Source organism: Cetorhinus maximus, unplaced genomic scaffold (assembly GCF_964194155.1).
Source record: "Cetorhinus maximus unplaced genomic scaffold, sCetMax3.hap1.1 HAP1_SCAFFOLD_1244, whole genome shotgun sequence".
Taxonomy (NCBI): domain Eukaryota; kingdom Metazoa; phylum Chordata; class Chondrichthyes; order Lamniformes; family Cetorhinidae; genus Cetorhinus; species Cetorhinus maximus.
The window spans coordinates 5,927-31,127 of record NW_027597186.1 but is presented as its reverse complement, the minus strand read 5'-3'; the positions used below and the strand labels follow the sequence as shown (position 1 = coordinate 31,127).

The 25,201-nt window shown below is 49.5% G+C and overlaps 1 protein-coding gene across 1 annotated transcript in view; it reads right to left on the bottom strand.

Annotated features, from left to right (window-relative positions):
• Positions 1-24,887, bottom strand: part of LOC144675953 (beta-adrenergic receptor kinase 1-like) — a 63,607-nt gene extending 38,720 nt beyond the window's left edge. Inside the window, exons 1-6 of the mRNA XM_078536472.1 lie at positions 24,826-24,887; positions 22,657-22,757; positions 20,758-20,824; positions 17,368-17,451; positions 11,687-11,849; positions 10,296-10,423 (exon numbers count right to left, since the gene is read on the bottom strand). Coding sequence (XP_078392598.1) covers positions 10,296-10,423; positions 11,687-11,849; positions 17,368-17,451; positions 20,758-20,766 — 384 coding nt within the window. The 5' untranslated portion in view covers positions 20,767-20,824; positions 22,657-22,757; positions 24,826-24,887. The remainder of the gene's footprint in view (positions 1-10,295; positions 10,424-11,686; positions 11,850-17,367; positions 17,452-20,757; positions 20,825-22,656; positions 22,758-24,825) is intronic.
• Between the last annotated feature and the right edge of the window lie 314 nt (positions 24,888-25,201).

Here is a 25,201-nt window from a genome sequence, read left to right as displayed (position 1 = left end):
AGACACAGAGACAGACACAGCGAGCTAGAGAGAGACACTGAGAGAGACAGACACAGCGAGCTAGAGAGAGAGACACAGAGAGAGAGACAGACACAGCGAGCTAGAGAGAGATACAGAGAGAGACAGAAACAGCGAGCTAGAGAGAGACACAGAGAGAGAGAGACAGACACAGCGAGCTAGAGAGAGAGACACAGGGAGAGAGAGAGACAGACACAGCGAGCTAGAGAGAGAGACACAGAGAGAGAGACAGACACAGCGAGCTAGAGAGAGAGACACAGAGAGAGAGACAGACACAGCGAGCTAGAGAGAGGCACAGAGAGAGACAGACACAGCGAGCTAGAGAGAGAGACACAGAGAGAGAGAGATACAGACACAGCGAGCTAGAGAGAGACACAGAGAGAGAGAGAGACAGACACAGCGAGCTAGAGAGAGAGACACAGAGAGAGACAGACACAGCGAGCTAGAGAGAGAGACACAGAGAGAGACAGACACAGCGAGCTAGAGAGAGAGACACAGAGAGAGAGACAAAGCGACCTAGAGAGAGACACAGAGAGAGAGACAAACACAGCGAGCTAGAGAGAGAGACACAGAGAGAGAGAGAGACAGACACAGCGAGCTAGAGAGAGAGACACAGAGAGAGACAGACACAGCGAGCTAGAGAGAGAGACACAGAGAGAGAGAGAGACAGACACAGCGAGCTAGAGAGAGAGACACAGAGAGAGACAGACACAGCGAGCAAGAGAGAGAGACACAGAGAGAGAGACAGACACAGCGAGCTAGAGAGAGACACTGAGAGAGACAGACACAGCGAGCTAGAGAGAGACACAGAGAGAGACAGACACAGCGAGCTAGAGAGAGACACAGAGAGAGAGAGACACACAGCGAGCTAGAGAGAGACACTGAGAGAGACAGACACAGCGAGCTAGAGAGAGACACAGAGAGAGAGAGACACAGCAAGCTAGAGACACGCAGAGAGAGACAGCCACAGCGAGCTAGAGAGAGACACACAGAGAGACAGACACAGCGAGCTAGAGAGAGACACAGAGAGAGACAGACACAGCGAGCTAGAGAGAGACACAGAGAGAGACAGACACAGCGAGCTAGAGAGACACAGAGAGAGACAGACAGACACAGCGAGCTAGAGAGAGACACAGAGAGAGACAGACACAGCGAGCTAGAGAGAGAAACAGAGAGAGACAGACACAGCGAGCTAGAGAGAGACACAGAGAGAGAATGACACAGCGAGCTAGAGAGAGACACAGAGAGAGACAGACACAGCGAGCTAGAGAGAGAGACAGAGAGAGACAGACACAGCGAGCTAGAGAGACACACAGAGAGAGACAGACACAGCGAACTAGAGAGAGAGACAGGGAGAGGCAGACACAGCGAGCTAGAGAGAGAGACACAGAGAGAGAGACAGACACAGCGAGCTAGAGAGAGACACAGAGAGAGACAGACACAGCGAGTTATAGAGACACAGAGAGAGACAGACACAGCGAGCTAGAGAGAGACACAGAGAGAGACAGACGCAGCGAGCTAGAGAGATACACAGAGAAAGACAGACACAGAGAGAGAAAGACACAGCGAGCTAGAGAGAGACACAGAGAGAGACAGACACAGCGAGCTAGATAGAGACACAGAGAGAGAGACAGACACAGCGAGCTAGAGAGAGACACAGAGAGAGACAGACACCGCGAGCTAGAGAGATACACAGAGAAAGACAGACACAGAGAGAGAAAGACACAGCGAGCTAGAGAGAGACACAGAGAGAGACAGACACAGCGAGCTAGAGAGAGAGACACAGAGAGAGAGACAGACACAGCGAGCTAGAGAGAGACACAGAGAGAGACAGACACAGCGAGCTAGAGAGAGACACAGAGAGAGACAGACACAGCGAGCTAGAGAGAGAGACACAGAGAGAGACAGACACAGCGAGCTAGAGAGACACAGAGAGAGACGAGCTAGAGAGAGACACAGAGAGAGACAGACAGACACAGCGAGCTAGAGAGAGAGACACAGGGAGAGACAGGCAGACACAGCGAGCTAGAGAGAGAGGCACAGAGAGAAAGAGAGAGACAGACACAGCGAGCTAGAGAGAGAGACACAGAGAGAGAGACAGACACTGCGAGCTAGAGAGAGACACAGAGAGAGACAGACACAGCGAGCTAGAGAGAGACACAGAGAGAGAGAGACACAGCGAGCTAGAGAGAGAGACACAGAGAGAGAGACAGACACAGCGATCTAGAGAGAGACACAGAGAGAGACAGACACAGCGAGCTAGAGAGAGACACAGAGAGAGAGAGACACAGCGAGCTAGAGAGAGACACAGTGAGAGAGACAGACACAGCGAGCTAGAGAGAGACACAGAGAGAGAGAGACAGACACAGCGAGCTAGAGAGAGACACAGAGAGAGAGAGACAGACACAGCGAGCTAGAGAGAGACACAGAGAGAGAGAGACACAGCGAGCTAGAGAGAGACACAGAGAGAGAGACAGACACAGCGAGCTAGAGAGAGAGACACAGAGAGAGACAGACACAGCGAGCTAGAGAGACACAGAGACAGACACAGCGAGCTAGAGAGAGACACTGAGAGAGACAGACACAGCGAGCTAGAGAGAGAGACACAGAGAGAGAGACAGACACAGCGAGCTAGAGAGAGAGACACAGGGAGAGAGAGAGACAGACACAGCGAGCTAGAGAGAGAGACACAGAGAGAGAGACAGACACAGCGAGCTAGAGAGAGAGACACAGAGAGAGACAGACACAGCGAGCTAGAGAGAGACACAGAGAGAGACAGACACAGCGAGCTAGAGAGAGGCACAGAGAGAGACAGACACAGCAAGCTAGAGAGAGAGACACAGAGAGAGAGATACAGAGACAGCGAACTAGAGAGAGACACAGAGAGAGAGAGATACAGACACAGCGAGCTAGAGAGAGAGACACAGAGAGAGAGACAGACACAGCGAGCTAGAGAGAGACACAGAGAGAGACAGACACAGCGAGCTAGAGAGAGAGGCACAGAGAGAGACACACACAGCGAGCTAGAGAGAGACACAGAGAGAGAGAGAGACAGACACAGCGAGCTAGAGAGAGAGACACAGAGAGAGACAGACACAGCGAGCTAGAGAGAGAGACACAGAGAGAGAGAGAGACAGACACAGCGAGCTAGAGAGAGAGACACAGAGAGAGACAGACACAGCGAGCTAGAGAGAGAGACACAGAGAGAGAGACAGACACAGCGAGCTAGAGAGAGACACTGAGAGAGACAGACACAGCGAGCTAGAGAGAGACACAGAGAGAGACAGACACAGCGAGCTAGAGAGAGACACAGAGAGAGAGAGACAGACACAGCGAGCTAGAGAGAGACACTGAGAGAGACAGACACAGCGAGCTAGAGAGAGACACAGAGAGAGATAGACACAGCAAGCTAGAGAGACACAGAGAGAGACAGACACAGCGAGCTAGAGAGAGACACACAGAGAGACAGACACAGCGAGCTAGATAGAGACACAGAGAGAGAGACAGACACAGCGAGCTAGAGAGAGACACAGAGAGAGACAGACACAGCGAGCTAGAGAGAGACACAGAGAGAGACAGACACAGCGACCTAGAGAGAGACACAGAGAGAGACAGACACAGCGAGCTAGAGAGACACAGAGAGAGACAGACAGACACAGCGAGCTAGAGAGAGACACAGAGAGAGACACCCAGAGCGAGCTAGAGAGAGACACAGAGAGAGACAGACACAGCGAGCTAGAGAGAGACACAGAGAGAGAGACAGACACAGCGAGCTAGAGAGAGACACAGAGAGAGACAGACAGAGCGAGCTAGAGAGACACACAGAGAGAGACAGACACAGCGAGCTAGAGAGAGAGACACAGGGAAAGACAGGCAGACACAGCGAGCTAGAGAGAGAGACACAGAGAGAGAGATACAGACACAGCGAGCTAGAGAGAGAGAGACACAGAGAGAGAGAGAGACAGACACAGCGAGCTAGGGAGAGAGACACAGAGAGAGAGACAGGCACAGCGAGCTAGAGAGAGAGACACAGAGAGAGACAGACACATTGAGCTAGGGAGAGAGACACAGAGAGAGACAGACACAGCGAGCTAGAGAGAGACACAGAGAGAGACAGACACAGAGAGAGACAGACACAGAGAGAGACAGACACAGCGAGCTAGAGAGACACACACAGAGAGAGACAGACACAGCGAGCTAGAGAGAGAGACAGAGAGAGAGACAGACTCAGAGAGCTGGAGAGAGACACAGAGAGAGACAGACACAGCGAGCTTGAGAGAGAGACACAGAGAGAGACAGACACACCGAGCTAGAGAGAGACACAGAGAGAGACAGACACAGCGAGCTAGAGAGAGACACAGAGAGAGACAGACACAGCGAGCTAGAGAGAGACACAGAGAGAGACAGACACAGCGAGCTAGAGAGACACAGAGAGAGACAGACAGACACAGCGAGCTAGAGAGAGACACAGAGAGAGACAGACACAGCGAGCTAGAGAGAGACACAGAGAGAGACAGAGACAGCGAGCTAGAGAGAGACAAAGAGAGAGAGACAGACACAGCGAGCTAGAGAGAGACACAGAGAGAGACAGACACAGAGAGAGACAGACACAGCGAGCTAGAGAGACACACACAGAGAGAGACAGACACAGCGAGCTAGAAAGAGAGACACAGCGAGCTAGAGAGAGACACAGAGAGACAGACACAGTGAGCTAGAGAGAGACACAGAGAGAGACAGACACAGCGAACTAGAGATAGACACACAGAGAGACAGACACAGCGAATTAGAGAGAGACACAGAGAGAGAGACAGACTCAGAGAGCTAGAGAGAGACACAGAGAGAGACAGACAGAGCGAGCTTGAGAGAGAGACACAGAGAGAGACAGACACAACGAGCTAGAGAGAGACACAGAGAGAGACAGACACAGCGAGCTAGAGAGAGACACAGAGAGAGACAGACACAGCCAGCTAGAGAGAGACACAGAGAGAGACAGACACAGCGAGCTAGAGAGAGACACAGAGAGAGACAGACACAGCGAGCTTGAGAGACACAGAGAGAGACGAGCTAGAGAGAGACACAGAGAGAGACAGACAGACACAGCGAGCTAGAGAGAGAGACACAGGGAGAGACAGGCAGACACAGCGAGCTTGAGAGAGAGACACAGAGAGAGACACAGAGAGAGACAGACACAGCGAGCTAGAGAGAGACACAGAGAGAGAGACAGACACAGCGAGCTAGAGAGAGACACAGAGATAGAGAGAGACAGACACAGCGAGCTAGAGAGAGACACAGAGAGAGACAGACACAGCGAGCTAGAGAGAGACACAGAGAGAGACAGACACAGCGAGCTAGAGAGAGACACAGAGAGAGAGAGAGACAGACACAGCGAGCTAGAGAGGGACACAGAGAGAGACAGACACAGCGAGCTAGAGAGAGACACAGAGAGAGACAGACACAGCGAGCTAGAGAGAGACACAGAGAGAGAGAGAGACAGACACAGCGAGCTAGAGAGAGACACAGAGAGAGACAGACACAGCGAGCTAGAGAGAGACACAGAGAGAGAGACAGACACAGCGAGCTAGAGAGAGACACAGAGAGAGAGAGACAGACACAGCGAGCTAGAGAGAGAGACAGAGAGAGACAGACAAAGCGAGCTAGAGAGAGACACAGAGAGAGACAGACACAGCGAGCTAGAGAGAGACACAGAGAGAGACAGGCACAGCGAGCTAGAGAGAGACACAGAGAGAGACAGACACAGCGAGCTAGAGAGAGACACAGAGAGAGAGACAGACACAGCGAGCTAGAGAGAGACACAGAGAGACAGACACAGCGAGCTAGAGAGAGACACAGAGAGAGAGCGACAGACACAGCGAGCTAGAGAGAGACACAGAGAGAGAGACAGACACAGCGAGCTAGAGGGAGAGACACAGAGAGAGACAGACACAGCGAGCGAGAGAGAGACACAGAGAGAGAATGACACAGCGAGCTAGAGAGAGACACAGAGAGAGAATGACACAGCGAGCTAGAGAGAGAGACACAGAGAGACAGACACAGCGAGCTAGAGAGAGACACAGAGAGAGACAGACACAGCGAGCTAGAGAGAGACACAGAGAGAGACAGACACAGCGAGCTAGAGAGAGAGACACAGAGAGAGAGACAGACACAGCGAGCTAGAGAGAGACACAGAGAGAGACAGACACAGCGAGCTAGAGAGACACAGAGAGAGAGACAGACACAGCGAGCTAGGGAGAGACACAGATAGAGACAGACACAGCGAGCTAGAGAGAGACACAGAGAGAGACAGACACAGCGAGCTAGATAGAGACACAGAGAGAGACAGACACAGCGAGCTAGAGAGAGACACAGATAGAGAGACAGACACAGCGAGCTAGAGAGAGACACAGAGAGAGACAGACACAGCGAGCTACAGAGATACACAGAGAGAGACAGACACAGAGAGAGAAAGACACAGCGAGCTAGAGGGAGACACAGAGAGAGACAGACACAGCGAGCTAGAGAGAGAGACAGAGAGAGACAGACACAGCGAGCTAGAGAGAGACACAGAGAGAGAGAGAGACAGACACAGCGAGCTAGAGAGAGACACAGAGAGGGACAGACACAGCGAGCTAGAGAGAGACACAGAGAGAGAGACAGACACAGCGAGCTAGAGAGAGAGACACAGAGAGAGATAGAGACAGACACAGCGAGCTAGAGAGAGAGACACAGAGAGAGACAGACACAGCGAGCTAGAGAGACACAGAGAGAGACAGACACAGCGAGCTAGAGAGAGACACAGAGAGAGACAGACACAGAGAGAGACAGACACAGCGAGCTAGAGAGAGACACACAGAGAGAGACAGACACAGCGAGCTAGAGAGAGAGACACAGCGAGCTAGAGAGAGACACAGAGAGACAGACACAGCGAGCTAGAGAGAGACACAGAGAGAGACAGACACAGCGAGCTAGAGAGAGACACACAGAGAGACAGACACAGCGAGCTAGAGAGAGACACAGAGAGATAGACAGACTCAGAGAGCTAGAGAGAGACACAGAGAGAGACAGACACAGCGAGCTTGAGAGAGAGACACAGAGAGAGACAGACACAACGAGCTAGAGAGAGACACAGAGAGAGACAGACACAGCGAGCTAGAGAGAGACACAGAGAGAGACAGACACAGCCAGCTAGAGAGAGACACAGAGAGAGACAGACACAGCGAGCTAGAGAGAGACACAGAGAGAGACAGACACAGCCAGCTAGAGAGAGACACAGAGAGAGACAGACACAGCGAGCTAGAGAGAGACACAGAGAGAGACAGACACAGCGAGCTTGAGAGACACAGAGAGAGACGAGCTAGAGAGAGACACAGAGTGAGACAGACAGACACAGCGAGCTAGAGAGAGAGACACAGGGAGAGACAGGCAGACACAGCGAGCTTGAGAGAGAGACACAGAGAGAGAGAGACACAGAGAGAGACAGACACAGCGAGCTAGAGAGAGACACAGAGAGAGAGAGAGACAGACACAGCGAGCTAGAGAGAGACACAGAGAGAGACAGACACAGCGAGCTAGAGAGAGACACAGAGAGAGACAGACACAGCGAGCTAGAGAGAGACACAGAGAGAGAGAGAGACAGACACAGCGAGCTAGAGAGAGACACAGAGAGAGACAGACACAGCGAGCTAGAGAGAGACACAGAGAGAGACAGACACAGCGAGCTAGAGAGAGACACAGAGAGAGAGAGAGACAGACACAGCGAGCTAGAGAGAGACACAGAGAGAGACAGACACAGCGAGCTAGAGAGAGACACAGAGAGAGACAGAGACAGACACAGCGGGCTAGAGAGAGACACAGAGAGAGACAGACACAGCGAGCTAGAGAGAGAGACACAGAGAGAGACAGACACAGCGGGCTAGAGAGAGACACAGAGACAGACACAGCGAGCTAGAGAGAGACACAGAGAGAGACAGACACAGCGAGCTAGAGAGAGACACAGAGAGAGAGACAGACACAGCGAGCTAGAGAGAGACACAGAGAGAGACAGACACAGCGAGCTAGAGAGACACAGAGAGAGAGACAGACACAGCGAGCTAGGGAGAGACACAGATAGAGACAGACACAGCGAGCTAGAGAGAGACACAGAGAGAGACAGACACAGCGAGCTAGAGAGACACAGAGAGAGAGACAGACACAGCGAGCTAGGGAGAGACACAGATAGAGACAGACACAGCGAGCTAGAGAGAGACACAGAGAGAGACAGACACAGCGAGCTAGATAGAAACACAGAGAGAGACAGACAGAGCGAGCTAGGGAGAGACACAGATAGAGAGACAGACACAGCGAGCTAGAGAGAGACACAGAGAGAGACAGACACAGCGAGCTACAGAGATACACAGAGAGAGACAGACACAGAGAGAGAAAGACACAGCGAGCTAGAGAGAGACACAGAGAGAGACAGACACAGCGAGCTAGAGAGAGAGACAGAGAGAGACAGACACAGCGAGCTAGAGAGAGACACAGAGAGAGAGAGAGACAGACACAGCGAGCTAGAGAGAGACACAGAGAGGGACAGACACAGCGAGCTAGAGAGAGACACAGAGAGAGAGACAGACACAGCGAGCTAGAGAGAGAGACACAGAGAGAGATAGAGACAGACACAGCGAGCTAGAGAGAGAGACACAGAGAGAGACAGACACAGCGAGCTAGAGAGACACAGAGAGAGACAGACACAGCGAGCTAGAGAGAGACACAGAGAGAGACAGACACAGAGAGAGACAGACACAGCGAGCTAGAGAGAGACACACAGAGAGAGACAGACACAGCGAGCTAGAGAGAGAGACACAGCGAGCTAGAGAGAGACACAGAGAGACAGACACAGCGAGCTAGAGAGAGACACAGAGAGAGACAGACACAGCGAGCTAGAGAGAGACACACAGAGAGACAGACACAGCGAGCTAGAGAGAGACACAGAGAGATAGACAGACTCAGAGAGCTAGAGAGAGACACAGAGAGAGACAGACACAGCGAGCTTGAGAGAGAGACACAGAGAGAGACAGACACAACGAGCTAGAGAGAGACACAGAGAGAGACAGACACAGCGAGCTAGAGAGAGACACAGAGAGAGACAGACACAGCCAGCTAGAGAGAGACACAGAGAGAGACAGACACAGCGAGCTAGAGAGAGACACAGAGAGAGACAGACACAGCCAGCTAGAGAGAGACACAGAGAGAGACAGACACAGCGAGCTAGAGAGAGACACAGAGAGAGACAGACACAGCGAGCTTGAGAGACACAGAGAGAGACGAGCTAGAGAGAGACACAGAGTGAGACAGACAGACACAGCGAGCTAGAGAGAGAGACACAGGGAGAGACAGGCAGACACAGCGAGCTTGAGAGAGAGACACAGAGAGAGAGAGACACAGAGAGAGACAGACACAGCGAGCTAGAGAGAGACACAGAGAGAGAGAGAGACAGACACAGCGAGCTAGAGAGAGACACAGAGAGAGACAGACACAGCGAGCTAGAGAGAGACACAGAGAGAGACAGACACAGCGAGCTAGAGAGAGACACAGAGAGAGAGAGAGACAGACACAGCGAGCTAGAGAGAGACACAGAGAGAGACAGACACAGCGAGCTAGAGAGAGACACAGAGAGAGACAGACACAGCGAGCTAGAGAGAGACACAGAGAGAGAGAGAGACAGACACAGCGAGCTAGAGAGAGACACAGAGAGAGACAGACACAGCGAGCTAGAGAGAGACACAGAGAGAGACAGAGGCAGACACAGCGGGCTAGAGAGAGACACAGAGAGAGACAGACACAGCGAGCTGGAGAGAGAGACACAGAGAGAGACAGACACAGCGGGCTAGAGAGAGACACAGAGACAGACACAGCGAGCTAGAGAGAGACACAGAGAGAGACAGACACAGCGAGCTAGAGAGAGACACAGAGAGAGAGAGAGACAGACACAGCGGGCTAGAGAGAGACAGACAGAAAGACAGCGAGACAGAGAGAGAGAAAAACAAAGAACGAGTCCGAGAGTGCATGAGAGTGAGTCAGACGGGAGGGACAGGCAGATATAAAGGAGGTAAAAAACAAAAAACTACTGCGGATGCTGGAAATCCAAAACAAATACAGAATTACCTGGAAAAACTCAGCATGTCTGGCAGCATCGGCGGAGAATCTTTTCTTCTCCACTGATGCTCCCAGACCTGCTGAGTTTTTCCAGATATAAAGGAGGACAGACAGAGAGATAAGAGGGTGGGGGACTAAATACCAACCGTGCTCTCTCCTTTCTTCCTCCATTCCAGTTTCCTCGGGTACAGGTAGAAACAGCAGCGAGTTCCGATCGGATTGTCCATGAGGTTAATGTAACCGTGCATAATGCAACTCCAACAGATCTTGGTCTCTGAGAGAAAGAGGAATCCATCAGAGAGAGAGCGGAAGAGTCCACATTCATCAAACCACATCCCAGCATGCCATTCGGAGACCAGGAGCACATCCAGACTCCACACACACACATGCACACACTGTTAGATATGTGCATGTACTAATGTGACTGTGTGTGAGTCTGTGCGTGTGAGTGTGTCTGTGTGTTGTTTGGAAATAGAGATAGTTTAAGTAAGTTATATTTGTATTTGTGGGTGTCGGGAATGAGTTTTAGCTTTCATTTTTAAGTTCCAATTTGTATTTCGGTATTTGTGCGCTAAGAAAGTGGGGAACTTGAGTTTTGGTTTCACTTTAAAAGGATGCCTGCAATTTTAATGAGGTTTTACGACTCTTGAAGGGGAATTAAAATAAACACAAGGTAGGAAAAAAACCTGCCGTTGCCTAGCGACAGGACAGAGACAGGGAGAAACAGAAAAGCAGTTTGAGTTCAGTTGACGATTATGGCTCTAAGGTGAGGGGAGCAGTTTAAGTCTCTCTCTCTCTCGCTGGACACAATAGCCGATTGCTGAGGTAAGTAAGTCTAAGAATCTTAGACGAGTTGCTCTGAAGTCAAAGTAACCGTGAGTGTCGAGTGAGTTCCGGATCTCATCGTGAATGGCGGAGTTTTCAAGGGAGAGACCAAGTTGTCAGCTGGGAGAGGGAACTGCAGGGAGCAGGTCCTAAAGGTAAAAAAGAGAAAGGGTCCCAAGAAGACCTTCTAGTCAAAGGAAGAACGAGAACCTGGAACAAAACCCCTTTTCAGTGGAAGTGAAAGTAAGGGGAGCGGAGAGGAAGGCTCCAAGCTTAAAGGGAGGAAGCTGCAAGGCACAGACTTAAAGCAAAATAGGCTTGTGAGAAGCCAGAAGATCCAAGGAGACAGTCAAAATTTTTGGGGACTCCTTACTGTGGGCATGTGAAGCAGTGGTGCTCTGTCGGCCTGGCTGAGTATCCGAGAGAGGCAAAGCTTGAATGCAAGTGGGTGATCCAGGGTAAGAGGGAACGTCGGAAGGAGAGTTCGAAACCCTGGACCCTAGTGGAAGGTGCCTGAGAGGAAGTGGCGTCTGGGAGAAGGTTCCAAAGTGGGTTCCTCGAGAGTGGAGACTGGAAACCCGCGTGCGAGGGACGGAGTTCAGTGAGACCGGTTGGTTCAAGGGGACAGCGGAAAGGCTTTGGGGAATGGGAATTCGGGAAGGCACCGAGCGCATTGGGAGACTCACTCGGTAGCACAGTCGACTCTCCCTACCTGACGTGCTGTCAGATCCCAAGTGTCTGGAAGCATGGGCAGCCTCTGCCTCATCGGTCTCCCGGTTCACATCCCAGAAAATTGTTTCCACCACCTCCTGGGCCCAGCGTTCCGGGATAGTGACCGAAAAATCCCGGTAAAATTCCTCATCGCTCTCCGTCAGCTGCAACAGGATGAGGGAGAGAATGGGGATTATTCACAGTTACAGGTATGTGAGACTCACACATATACTCACACTCATATACTCGCACTCACATATACTCACGCTCATATACTCACACTCACATATACTCACACTCATATACTCACACTCACATATACTCACACTCACATATACTCACACTCACATATACTCACACTCGCATATACTCACACTCATATACTCACACTCACATATACTCACACTCGCATATACTCACACTCATATACTCACACACATATACTCACACTCATATACTCACACTCATATACTCACACTCACATATACTCACACTAATATACTCGCACTCACATATACTCACACTCACATATACTCACACTCATATACTCACACTCACATATACTCACACTCATATACTCGCACTCATATACTCACACTCATATACTCACACTCATATACTCACTCACATATACTCACACTCACATATACTCACACTCACATATACTCACATTCATATACTCACACTCACATATACTCACACTCACATATACTCACACTCATATACTCACACTCACATATACTCACACTCACATATACTCACACTCATATACTCGCACTCACATATACTCACACTCATATACTCACACTCACATATACCCACATTCACATATAACCACACTCATATACTCACACTCATATACCCACACTCACATATACTCACACTCATATACTCACACACATATACTCACACTCACATATACTCACACTCATATACTTGCACTCACATAAACTCACACTCATATACTCACACACACACACTCACACTCACATATACTCACATTCACATATTCTCGCACTCACATATACTCGTACACACATATACTCACACACACATACTCGTACACCCATATACTCACACACACATACTCACACTCACATATACTCACATTCACATATTCTCGCACTCACATATACTCGTACACACATATTCTCACACACACATACTCGTACACACATATACTCACACTCACATATACACACACTCACCTATACTCATACTCACATATACTCGCACTCATATACTTGCACTCACATAAACTCTCACTCATATACTCACTCACACACATACTCACCCTCACATATACTCGTACACACATTTACTCTCACTCACATATACTCACACACACATATACTCTCATACTCACATATTCACACACATATATTCACAATCACATATATTCACACTCACATATACTCTCATACTCACATATTCACACATATATATTCACACTCACATATACTCACACACACATATACTCTTATGCACATACACTCGTACACACATATACTCGTACTTACATATACTCGTACTTACATGTACTCTCACATACATATACTCTTGCGCACATATACTCTCATACTCACATATACTCACACTCACATATACTCACACTCACATATACTCGCACTCACATATACTCTCATACTCACATATACTCACATTAACATATACTCATACTCACATATACTCATACATATACTCGCACTCACATATACTCTCACACACATATACCCATACTCACATATACTCGCACTCATATACTCGCACTCACATATACTCGCACTCACATATACTCGCACTCACATATACTCGCACTCACATATACTCGCACTCACACATACTCTCATACTCACATATACTCACATTAACATATACTCATACTCACATATACTCATACATATACTCGCACTCACATATACTCTCACACACATATACCCATACTCACATATACTCGCACTCACATATACTCGCACTCACATATACTCTCATACTCACATATACTCACATTAACATATACTCATACTCACATATACTCATACATATACTCGAACTCACATATACTCTCACACACATATACCCATACTCACATATACTCGCACTCACATATACTCGCACTCACATATACTCTCATTAACATATACTCATACTCACATATACTCATACATATACTCGCACTCACATATACTCTCACACACATATACCCATACTCACATATACTCGCACTCATATACTCGCACTCACATATACTCGCACTCACATATACTCGCACTCACATATACTCTCATACTCACATATACTCACATTAACATATACTCATACTCACATATACTCATACATATACTCGCACTCACATATACTCTCACACACATATACCCATACTCACATATACTCGCACTCACATATACTCGCACTCACATATACTCTCATACTCACATATACTCACATTAACATATACTCACACTCACATATACTCATACATATACTCGCACTCACATATACTCTCACACACATATACCCATACTCACATATACTCGCACTCACATATACTCGCACTCACATATACTCGCATACTCACATATACTCACATTAACATATACTCTCACACACATATACTCATACATATACTCACACCCACATATACTCATACTCACATATACTCATACTCACACTCGCATATACTCACACACAAATACTCATACTCACATATATACTCACTCACATATACTCTCACTCACATATACTTACACTTACATATACTCATACACACATATACTCAGATACACATATACTCATACACACATGTACTCACATTCACTCATACTCACACACATACACACATATACTAACACAGACATATACTCATACACACATACATGTAAACACGTACACACATATACTCACGCTCACATATACTCACGCACACCTAGACACATAGACACATATACTCACACACTCACACACACATATTTTGTTTTTTATTCATTCACGGGATGTGGGCTTCGCTGGCCGGGCCCAGCATTTATCTCTCATCCCTAGTTGCCCCTTGAGAAGGTGGTGGGGGTGAGCTGCCTTCTTGAGCCGCTGCAGTCCCCGTGTGGTGTAGGTACACCCACAGTGCAGTTAGGGAGGGAGTTCCAGGATTTTGACCCAGCGACAGTGAAGGAATGGCCGATATATTTCCAAGTCAGGATGGTGAGTGACTCGGAGGGGAACTTCCAGGTGGTGGTGTTCCCCATGTGTCTGCTGCCCTTGTCCTTCTAGATGGTAGAGGTCGTGGGTTTGGAAGGTGCTGTCGAAGGAGCCTTGGTGAGTTGCTGCAGTGCATCTTGTAGATGGTACACACACTGCTGCTACTGTGCGTCGGTGGTGGAGGGAGTGAATGTTTGTGGATGGGGAGCCAATCAAGCGGGGGCTGCTTTGTCCTGGATGGTGTCGAGCTTCTTGAGTGTTGTGGGAGCTGCACTCATCCAGGCAAGTGGGGAGTATCCCATCACACTGCTGACTTGTGCCTTGTACATGGTGGACAGGCTTTGTGGAGTCAGGAGGTGAGTTACTCGCTGCAGGATTCCCAACCTCTGAACCGCTCTTGTAGCCACAGTATTTATATGGCTGGTCCAGTTCAGTTTCTGGTCAATGGTAACCCCCAGGATGTTGATAGTTGGAGATTCAGTGATGGTGATGCCATTGAACATCAGGGGCGATGGTTAGATTCTCTCTTGTTGGAGATGGTCATTGCCTGACACTTGTGTGGCGCGAATGTTACTTGCCACTTGTCAGCCCAAGTCTGGATATTGTCCAAGTCTTGCTGCATTTAGACATGGGCTGCTTCAGTATCTGAGGAGTCTCACACATATACTCACACACACATATACTCACACACACATACACTTGTACACACATATACTCACACACATATATACTCACACACATATATACTCACACACACATACACTTGTACACACATATACTCACACACATATACTCACACACACATATATACTAACATACATATGTACTAACACACACATATACTCATACACACACACATACTCACACACACATACTCACACACACATACTCTCACACACACACTCTCACACTCACACATACACTCTCACACACTGACATGTATACTCATATACACATATGCACACATTTACTAACACACAAATTTACCAACACAAACTCATACATGCACATACTCACACACACATCTACTCGTACACATATCTACTTGTACACATATCTACTTGTACACACATCTACTCGTACACATATCTACTCGTACACACATCTACTCATACACATATCTACTCGTACACGCATCTACTCGTACACGCATCTACTCGTACACATATCTACTCGTACACATATTTACTTGTACACACATCTACTCGTACAGATATCTACTCGTACACATATCTACTTGTATACACATCTACTCGTACAGATATCTACTCATACACATATCTACTCACACACATCTCCTCACACACACCCTCACACATATATATTCAGACACACATATACTGATACACACACTCACACACACCTATACTAATACAGACATATACTCATACACACACTCACACATACACACACAAATACTCATACACACCTATACTAACACACACACATATACTAACACATGCTCACACGCATATACTACAGCTCGCTCACACACACACATATACTAACACACGCGTGTATACTAATATACACATATATTAACACATACACATATACTCATACACACATAGACTAACACGCACTCACACATACATGTACTAACGCACACCCACACACACGCACACATATACTAACACACACACACACTCTCACACACACACACATGTACTAACGCACACCCACACACACGCACACATATACTAACACACACACTCTCACTCACACATTCATACACACATAATCACATGTACACACACTCTCACTCACATTCATACACACACTATCAGTCACACAACATACACACACACTCTCACTCACATACACACTCACTCACACACACTCCCACTCACACACAGAAACACAGACTCTCACTCACACTCACGTGCACATGCTCACATACACACACTCATGCACACTCACTCAGATTCACACACATACACAATCATTCACTCACACACACACTCATACACTCACACATATACACACACTCTCGCTCACATACATATACACACACACTCATATACACTGTCACTCACACATACATACACACACACACTACCACTCTCTCTCTCTCACATAGACACACACATGCTCTCTCTCTCTTTCTCTCTCACACTCACGCACTCACACACACACACAGGCACACAGACACTCGCTCTCTGTCAGACAGAAACACTCACTCACCCACTCTCTCTAACACAAACACAGGCACTCACATTCAGACGCACACACTGTCTCTCTCACACACGCACTCGCACACACACACACACACAGTCAGACACACACACACTCGAACAGACAAACACTCTCTCTAACAGGCAGTCACATTCAGACACATACACACTGTCTCTCTCTCTCTCTCTCGCACACACACTCACTGAAGCATGGACACACACACACGCACACACACACGAGACTGGCACACAGGTGGATGTTTAGTTACGTCTCACAAACAAAATCACAGGGATGGAGGGGCGATTTTTTCAGTACCATGATGTGTTCTGTGCTGACTTCCTCTAAGAGAACGGGGGGGTCGTTGATCAGTTGCCGTGGTGAGACGAAGGGGGGCGAGTACTGGAATCACATTTCACACAACAGTTAGCTCCAAGCGGAAAGAGCAGAATTTCCGAAATATCAGGAAGATTCAATCCACTGTATACAGTCCCCGCTTGAAACTCTGTTCCCGAGATATTGACTCCATCCCTTTCCCAGGTAACAGTCTGAGATTAGAACCGTCTGTTCACAACTGGCTTTAACCTCCTCCAGCCCCTACAAACCTCCCTATCTCTGTAACCTCCTCCAGCCCCTACATCCGCTCCCTATCTCTGTAACCTCCTCCAGCCCCAACAACCCTCCCTATCTCTGTACCCTCCTCGAGCCCCAACAACCCACCCTATCTCTGTAACCTCCTCCAGCCCCTACAACCCTCCCTATCTCTGTAACATCCTCCAATCCCAACAACCCTCCCTATCTCTGTAACCTCCTCCAGCCCCTACAACCCTCCCTATCTCTGTAACCTCCTGCAGCCCCTACTTCCCTCCCTATCTCCGTAACATTCTCCCGCCCCTACAATGCCCCTGTCACTGTAACCTCCTCCAGCCAATACAACCCTCCCTATCTCTGTAACCTCCTCCAGCCTCGACAACCCTCCCTATCTCTGTAAACTGCTCCAGTCCCTACAACCCTCCCTATCTCTGTAACCTCCTCCAGCCCCTACAACCCTCCCTATCTCTGTGACCTCCTCCAGCCCCATACAATCCTCCCTATCTCTGTAACCTCCACCAGCCCCTACAACCCTCCCTATCTCTGTAACCTCCTCCAGCCCCTACAACCCTCGCTATATCTGTAACCTCCTCCAGCACCTACAGCCCTCCCTATCTCTAAACTCCTGCAGCCTCTACAAACCTTCCTATCACTGTAACCTCCTCCAGCACCTACAGCCCTCAATATCTCTAAGCTCCTGCAGCCTCTACAAACCTTCCTATCTCTGTAACCTCCTCCAGCACCTACAGACCTCCCTATCTCTAAACTCCTGCAGCCTCTACAACCCTCCCTATCTCTGTAACCTCCTCCAGCCCCTACAACCCTCCCTATCTCTGTAACCTCCTCCAGACCCGACAACCCTCCCTATCTCTGTAACCTCCTCCAGCCCCTACAACCCTCCCTATCTCTGTAACCTCCTCCAGCCCCTACAACCCTCCCTATCTCTGTAACCTCCTCCAGCCCCGACAACCCTCCCTATCTCTGAAACCACCTCAAGCCCCTACAACCCTCCCTATCTCTGTCAGCTCCTCCAGCCCCGACAACCCTCCCTATCTCTGTAACCTCCTCCAGCCCCTAAATCCCTCCCTATCTTTGTAACCTCCTCCAGCCCCATCAACCCTCCCTATCTCTGTAACCTCCTCCAGCCCAACAACCCTCCCTATCTCTGTAACCTCCTCCAGCCCCAACAATCCTCCCTATCTCTGTAACCTCCTCCAGCGCCTACAACCCTCCCTATCTCTGTAACCTCCTCCAGCGCCTACAACCCTCCCTATTCCTGTAACCTCCTGCAGCCCCTACTTCCCTCCCTACCTCCGTAACCTTCTCCCGCCCCTACAATGCCCCTGTCACTGTAACCTCCTCCAGCCCCTACAACCCTCCCTATCTCTGTAACCTCCTCCAGCCTCGACAACCCACCCTATCTCTGTAAACTGCTCCAGTCCCTACAACCCTCCCTATCTCTGTAACCTCCTCCAGCCCCTACAACCCTCCCTATCTCTGTGACCTCCTCCAGCCCCTACAATCCTCCCTATCTCTGTAACCTCCTCCAGCCCCTACAACCCTCCCTATCTCTGTGACCTCCTCCAGCCCCTACAATCCTCCCTATCTCTGTAACCTCCTCCAGCCCCTACAACCCTCCCTATCTCTGTAACCTCCACCAGCCCCTACAACCCTCCCTATCTCTGTAACCTCCTCCAGCCCCTACAACCCTCGTTATATCTGTAACCTCCTCCAGCACCTACAGCCCTCCCTATCTCTAAACTCCTGCAGCCTCTACAAACCTTCCTATCTCTGTAACCTCCTCCAGCACCTACAGCCCTCCCTATCTCTAAACTCCTGCAGCCTCTACAACCCTCCCTATCTCTGTAACCTCCAGCCCCTACAACCCTCCCTATCTCTGTAACCTCCTCCAGCCCCTACAACCCTCCCTATCTCTGTAACCTCCTCCAGCCCCTACAACCCTCCCTATCTCTGTCACCTCCTCCAGCCCCTACAACCCTCCCTATCTCTGTAACCTCCTCCAGCCCCAACAACCCTCCCTATCTCTGTAACCTCCTCCAGCCCCTATAATCCTCCCTACCTCTCCTCTCTTCAGAATCTTAAAGACCTCGATCAGGTCACCCACTCAGACTTCTCTTTTTGAGAGAACAGAGCCCCGGGCTGTTCAATCCTTCCTGATGGTTATAATCTCTCTGATCTCGGATCATTAGGGCCTTCTCCAGTGCTTGTATATTCTTTTTATAATATGGAGCCCGGAACTGTGCACAGTGCTCCGAGTGTGGTCTAACCGAGGGATATGGAGACCGGAACTGTGCATAATGCTCCGAGTGTGGTCTAACCCAGGGATATGGAACCCGGAACTGTGCACAGTGCTCCGAGTGTGGTCTAACCCAGGGATATGGTGACAGGAACTGTGCACAGTGCTCCGAGTGTGGTCTAACCCAGGGATATGGAGACCGGAACTGTGCACAGTGCTCCAAGTGTGGTCTAACCGAGGGATATGGAGACAGGAACTGTGCACAGTGCTCCGAGTGTGTCTAACCGAGGGATATGGAGACAGGAACTGTGCAGAGTGCTCCGAGTGTGGTCTAACCCAGGGATATGGAACCCGGAACTGTGCACAGTGCTCCGAGTGTGGTCTAACCCAGGGATATGGAGACCGGAACTGTGCACAGTGCTCCGAGTGTGGTCTAACCGAGGGATATGGAGACAGGAACTGTGCAGAGTGCTCCGAGTGTGGTCTAACCGGGGGATATGGAGACAGGAACTGTGCACAGTGCTCCGAGTGTGGTCTAACCGAGGGATATGGAGACCGGAACTGTGCACAGTGCTCCGAGTGTGGTCTAACCGAGGGATATGGAGACAGGAACTGTGCACAATGCTCCGAGTGTGGTCTAACCGAGGGATACGGAGACCGGAACTGTGCACAGTGCTCCGAGTGTGGTCTAACCGAGGGATATGGAGACAGGAACTGTGCACAGCGCTCCGAGTGTGGTCTAACCGAGGGATACGGAGACAGGAACTGTGCACAGCGCTCCAGGTCTCAGCATCTTATTACCCCCAAGCCGCCCATTTCTCAGACCATGTGAAGGATATTTCTCAAACCATGAACTTTACCTCCCGCATATACACCGTGGGCCAGTTTACTTTATTAAAGAAAGGATGACCTTTTAGACGAGAGGCCCTGTAAAAACAAAAGATAAAAACATGGTGAAATTCACAAAATGATAAGGAAAAGCTAACGATGTATGGGCTGGTGTCTCTCAGTCCCCTCTCTCTCAGGGAGATATCTGTACACTGACTGGTGTCTCTCAGTCCCCTCTCTCTCTCAGGGAGATATCTGTACACGGACTGGTGTCTCTCAGTCCCCTCTCTCTCTCAGGGAGATATCTGTACAGTGACTGGTGTCTCTCAGTCCCTCTCTCTCTCTCAGGGAGATATCTGTACACTGACTGGTGTCTCTCAGTCCCCTCTCTCTCAGGGAGATATCTGTACACTGACTGGTGTCTCTCAGTCCCTCTCTCTCTCTCAGGGAGATATCTGTACACTGACTGGTGTCTCTCAGTCCCTCTCTCTCTCTCAGGGAGATATCTGTACACTGACTGGTGTCTCTCAGTCCCCTCTCTCTCTCAGGGAGATATCTGTACACTGACTGGTGTCTCTCAGTCCCCTCTCTCTCTCTCAAGGAGATATCTGTACACTGACTGGTGTCTCTCAGTCCCCTCTCTCTCAGGGAGATATCTGTACACTGTCTGGTGTCTCTCAGTCCCCTCTCTCTCTCTCTCAAGGAGATATCTGTACACTGACTGGTGTCTCTCAGTCCCCTCTCTCTCAGGGAGATATCTGTACACTGACTGGTGTCTCTCAGGCCCCTCTCTATCTCAGGGAGATATCTGTACACTGACTGGTGTCTCTCAGTCTCTCTCTCTCTCAGGGAGATATCTGTACACTGACTGGTGTCCCTCAGTCCCCTCTCTCTCAGGGAGATATCTGTACACTGACCGCTGTCTCTCAGTCCCATTTCTCTTTCTCAGGGAGATATCTATACACTGACTGGTGTCTCTCAGTCCCCTCTCTCTCAGGGAGATATCTGTACACTGACTGGTGTCTCTCAGTCCCTCTCTCTCAGGGAGATATCTGTACACTGACTGGTGTCTCTCAGTCCCCTCTCTCTCAGGGAGATATCTGTACACTGACTGGTGTCTCTCAGTCCCTCTCTCTCTCTCAGGGAGATATCTGTACACTGACTGGTGTCTCTCAGTCCCTCTCTCTCTCTCAGGGAGATATCTGTACACTGACTGGTGTCTCTCAGTCCCCTCTCTCTCTCAGGGAGATATCTGTACACTGACTGGTGTCTCTCAGTCCCCTCTCTCTCTCTCAAGGAGATATCTGTACACTGACTGGTGTCTCTCAGTCCCCTCTCTCTCAGGGAGATATCTGTACACTGTCTGGTGTCTCTCAGTCCCCTCTCTCTCTCTCTCAAGGAGATATCTGTACACTGACTGGTGTCTCTCAGTCCCCTCTCTCTCAGGGAGATATCTGTACACTGACTGGTGTCTCTCAGGCCCCTCTCTATCTCAGGGAGATATCTGTACACTGACTGGTGTCTCTCAGTCTCTCTCTCTCTCAGGGAGATATCTGTACACTGACTGGTGTCCCTCAGTCCCCTCTCTCTCAGGGAGATATCTGTACACTGACCGCTGTCTCTCAGTCCCATTTCTCTTTCTCAGGGAGATATCTATACACTGACTGGTGTCTCTCAGTCCCCTCTCTCTCAGGGAGATATCTGTACACTGACTGGTGTCTCTCAGTCCCTCTCTCTCAGGGAGATATCTGTACACTGACTGGTGTCTCTCAGTCCCCTCTCTCTCAGGGAGATATCTGTACACTAACTGGTGTCTCTCAGTCCCCTCTCTCACACGGAGATATCTGTACACTAACTGATGTCTCTTAGTCCCCTCTCTCAGGGAGATATCTGCAGTCTGTGTAGTGTAAAGGGTTCAGACGGATACATACCCCTGTGCTGAGCAGCCTAATCTCTGCTCCACATCGCGCTGTAACAAGCCTGTCAACAGCGAGGACAGAGCTGGAGTTACCCTGTCTGGGAGTTTGAGGATCTGTAAATGTGAAAGAGGCAGAGAGATAGAGGGAGACAAAGAAATTAGTGAGAGTGAGAATTATTAAATGAGAAATACTTAAAAGCAAGAATGAATGCAAAAATATTTGAATTTTCAGTTGGAGTGAATGGGAAAGGCTTGGAGTCCATTGGGATTGTGGCCAGTGAGAGTGAATGGGAAGGGGATTGGGTCCATTGGGATTGTGTACGGTGGGAGTGAATGGGAAGGTGTTTGGGTCCATTGGGATTGTGTACAGTTGGAGTGAATGGGAAGGGGTTTGGGTCCATTGGGATTGTGTACAGTGGGAGTGAATGGGAAGGGGTTTGTGGTCCATTGGGATTGTGTACAGTGGGAATGAACGGGAAAGGTTTTGCGTCCATTGGGACTGTGTACAGTGGGAGTGAATGGGAAGGGGTTTGGGTCCATTGGGATTGTGGACAGTGGGAGTGAATGGGAAGGGATTTGGGCCCATTGGGATTGTGGACAGTGGGAGTGAATGGAAAGGGGTTTGGGCCCATTGGGATTGTGGACAGTGGGAGTGAAAGGGAAGGAGTTTGGGTCCATTGGGATTGTGTAGAGTGGGAGTGAATGGGAAGGGGTTTGGGTCCATTGGGATTGTGGACAGTGGCAGTGAACGGGAAGGGGTTTGGGTCTATTGGGATTGTGGACAGTGGGAGTGAATTGGAAGGGGTTTGTGGTCCATTGGGATTGTGTACAGTGGGAGTGAACGGGAAGGGGTTTGGGTCCATTGGGATTGTGTACAGTGGGAGTGAACGGGAAAGGTTTTGGGTCCATTGGGACTGTGTACAGTGGGAGTGAATGGGAAGGGGTTTGGGTCCATTGGGATTGTGTACAGTGGGAGTGAATGGGAAGGGGTTTGGGTCCATTGGGATTGTGTACGTCGAGAGTGATTGGGAAGGGATTAGGGTCCATTGGGATTGTGTATAGTGAGAGTGAATGGGAAGGGGTTAGGGTCCATTGGAATTGTATACGGTGGGAGTGAATGGGAAGGGGTTAGGGTCCATTGGGATTGTGTACAGTGGGAGTGAATGGGAAGGAGTTTGGCTCCATTGGGATTGTGGACAGTGGGAGTGAATGGGAAGAGATTAGGGTCCATTGGGATTGTGTACAGTGGGAGTGAATGGGAAGGGGTTAGGGTCCATTGGGATTGTGTACAGTGGGAGTGAATAGGAAGGGGTTAGGGTCCAATGTGATTGTGGACAGTGGGAGTGAATGGGAAGGGGTTTGGGTCCATTGGGATTGTGTACAGTGGTAGTGAACGGGAAGGGGTTTGTGTCCATTGGGATTGTGTACAGTGGGAGTGAATGGGAAGGGGTTTGGGTCCATTGGGATTGTGTACAGTGGGAGTGAACGGGAAGGGGTTTGGGTCCATTGGGATTGTGTACAGTGGGAGTGAATGAGAAGGGGTTTGGGTCCATTGGGATTGTGTACAGTGGGAGTGAATCATTAAGTGTTTGGCTCCATTGGGATTGTGGACAGTGGGAGTGAATGGGAAGGGGTTTGGCTCCATTGGGTTTGTGCACAGTGGGAGTGAATGGGAAGGGGTTTGGGAGTGAACGGGAAGGTTCTTGGGTCCATTGGGATGGTAGACAGTGGGAGTGAATGGGAAGGGGTTTGGCTCCATTGGGATTGTGGACAGTGGGAGTGAACGGGAAGGGGTTTGGGTCCATTGGGATTGTGTACAGTGGGAGTGAATGGGAAGGGGTTTGGCTCCATTGGGATTGTGGACAGTGGGAGTGAATGGGAAGGGGTTTGGCTCCATTGGGATTGTGGACAGTGGGAGTTAACGGGAAGGGGTTTGGCTCCATTGGGATTGTGTACAGTGGGAGTGAATGGGAAGGGGTTTGGCTCCATTGGGATTTTGTACGGTGGGAGTGAATGGGAAGGGGTTGCTGTCCATTGGGATTGTGGACAGTGGGAGTTAACGGGAAGGGGTTTGGCTCCATTGGGATTGTGTACAGTGGGAGTCAATGGGAAGGGGTTTGGCTCCATTGGGATTGTGTACAGTGGGAGTGAATGGGAAGGTGTATCTGCCCTGTGATATTACCTTCGTCAGTGTGTGTTGCCCAATGTTTCTCCATTCATCTGTTTTCTTCTGACGAAAAGGAGCACTTCTGCAAGGGCCAGGAATAGAGAATGTGAGAAAAGGGAAGGGGGATTGGAGATTTAAGTGTCAATACCTCAAAAGGCAAAATTCAGAGCTACCAATCGTCTGGAAATTAGGAGAATGGGGTTCAATAGGCTGGAATATGATAGGATGTGGGGAGTGAAGGGGAGAGTGGGATCAGACTGGGTGGGATATTAAAGGGTGCGGGGAGTGAGGGGGAGAGTGGGATTAGACTGGGTGGGATATTAAAGGGTGCGGGGAGTGAGAGGGAGAGTGGGATTAGACTGGGTGGGATATTAAAGGGTGCGGGGAGTGT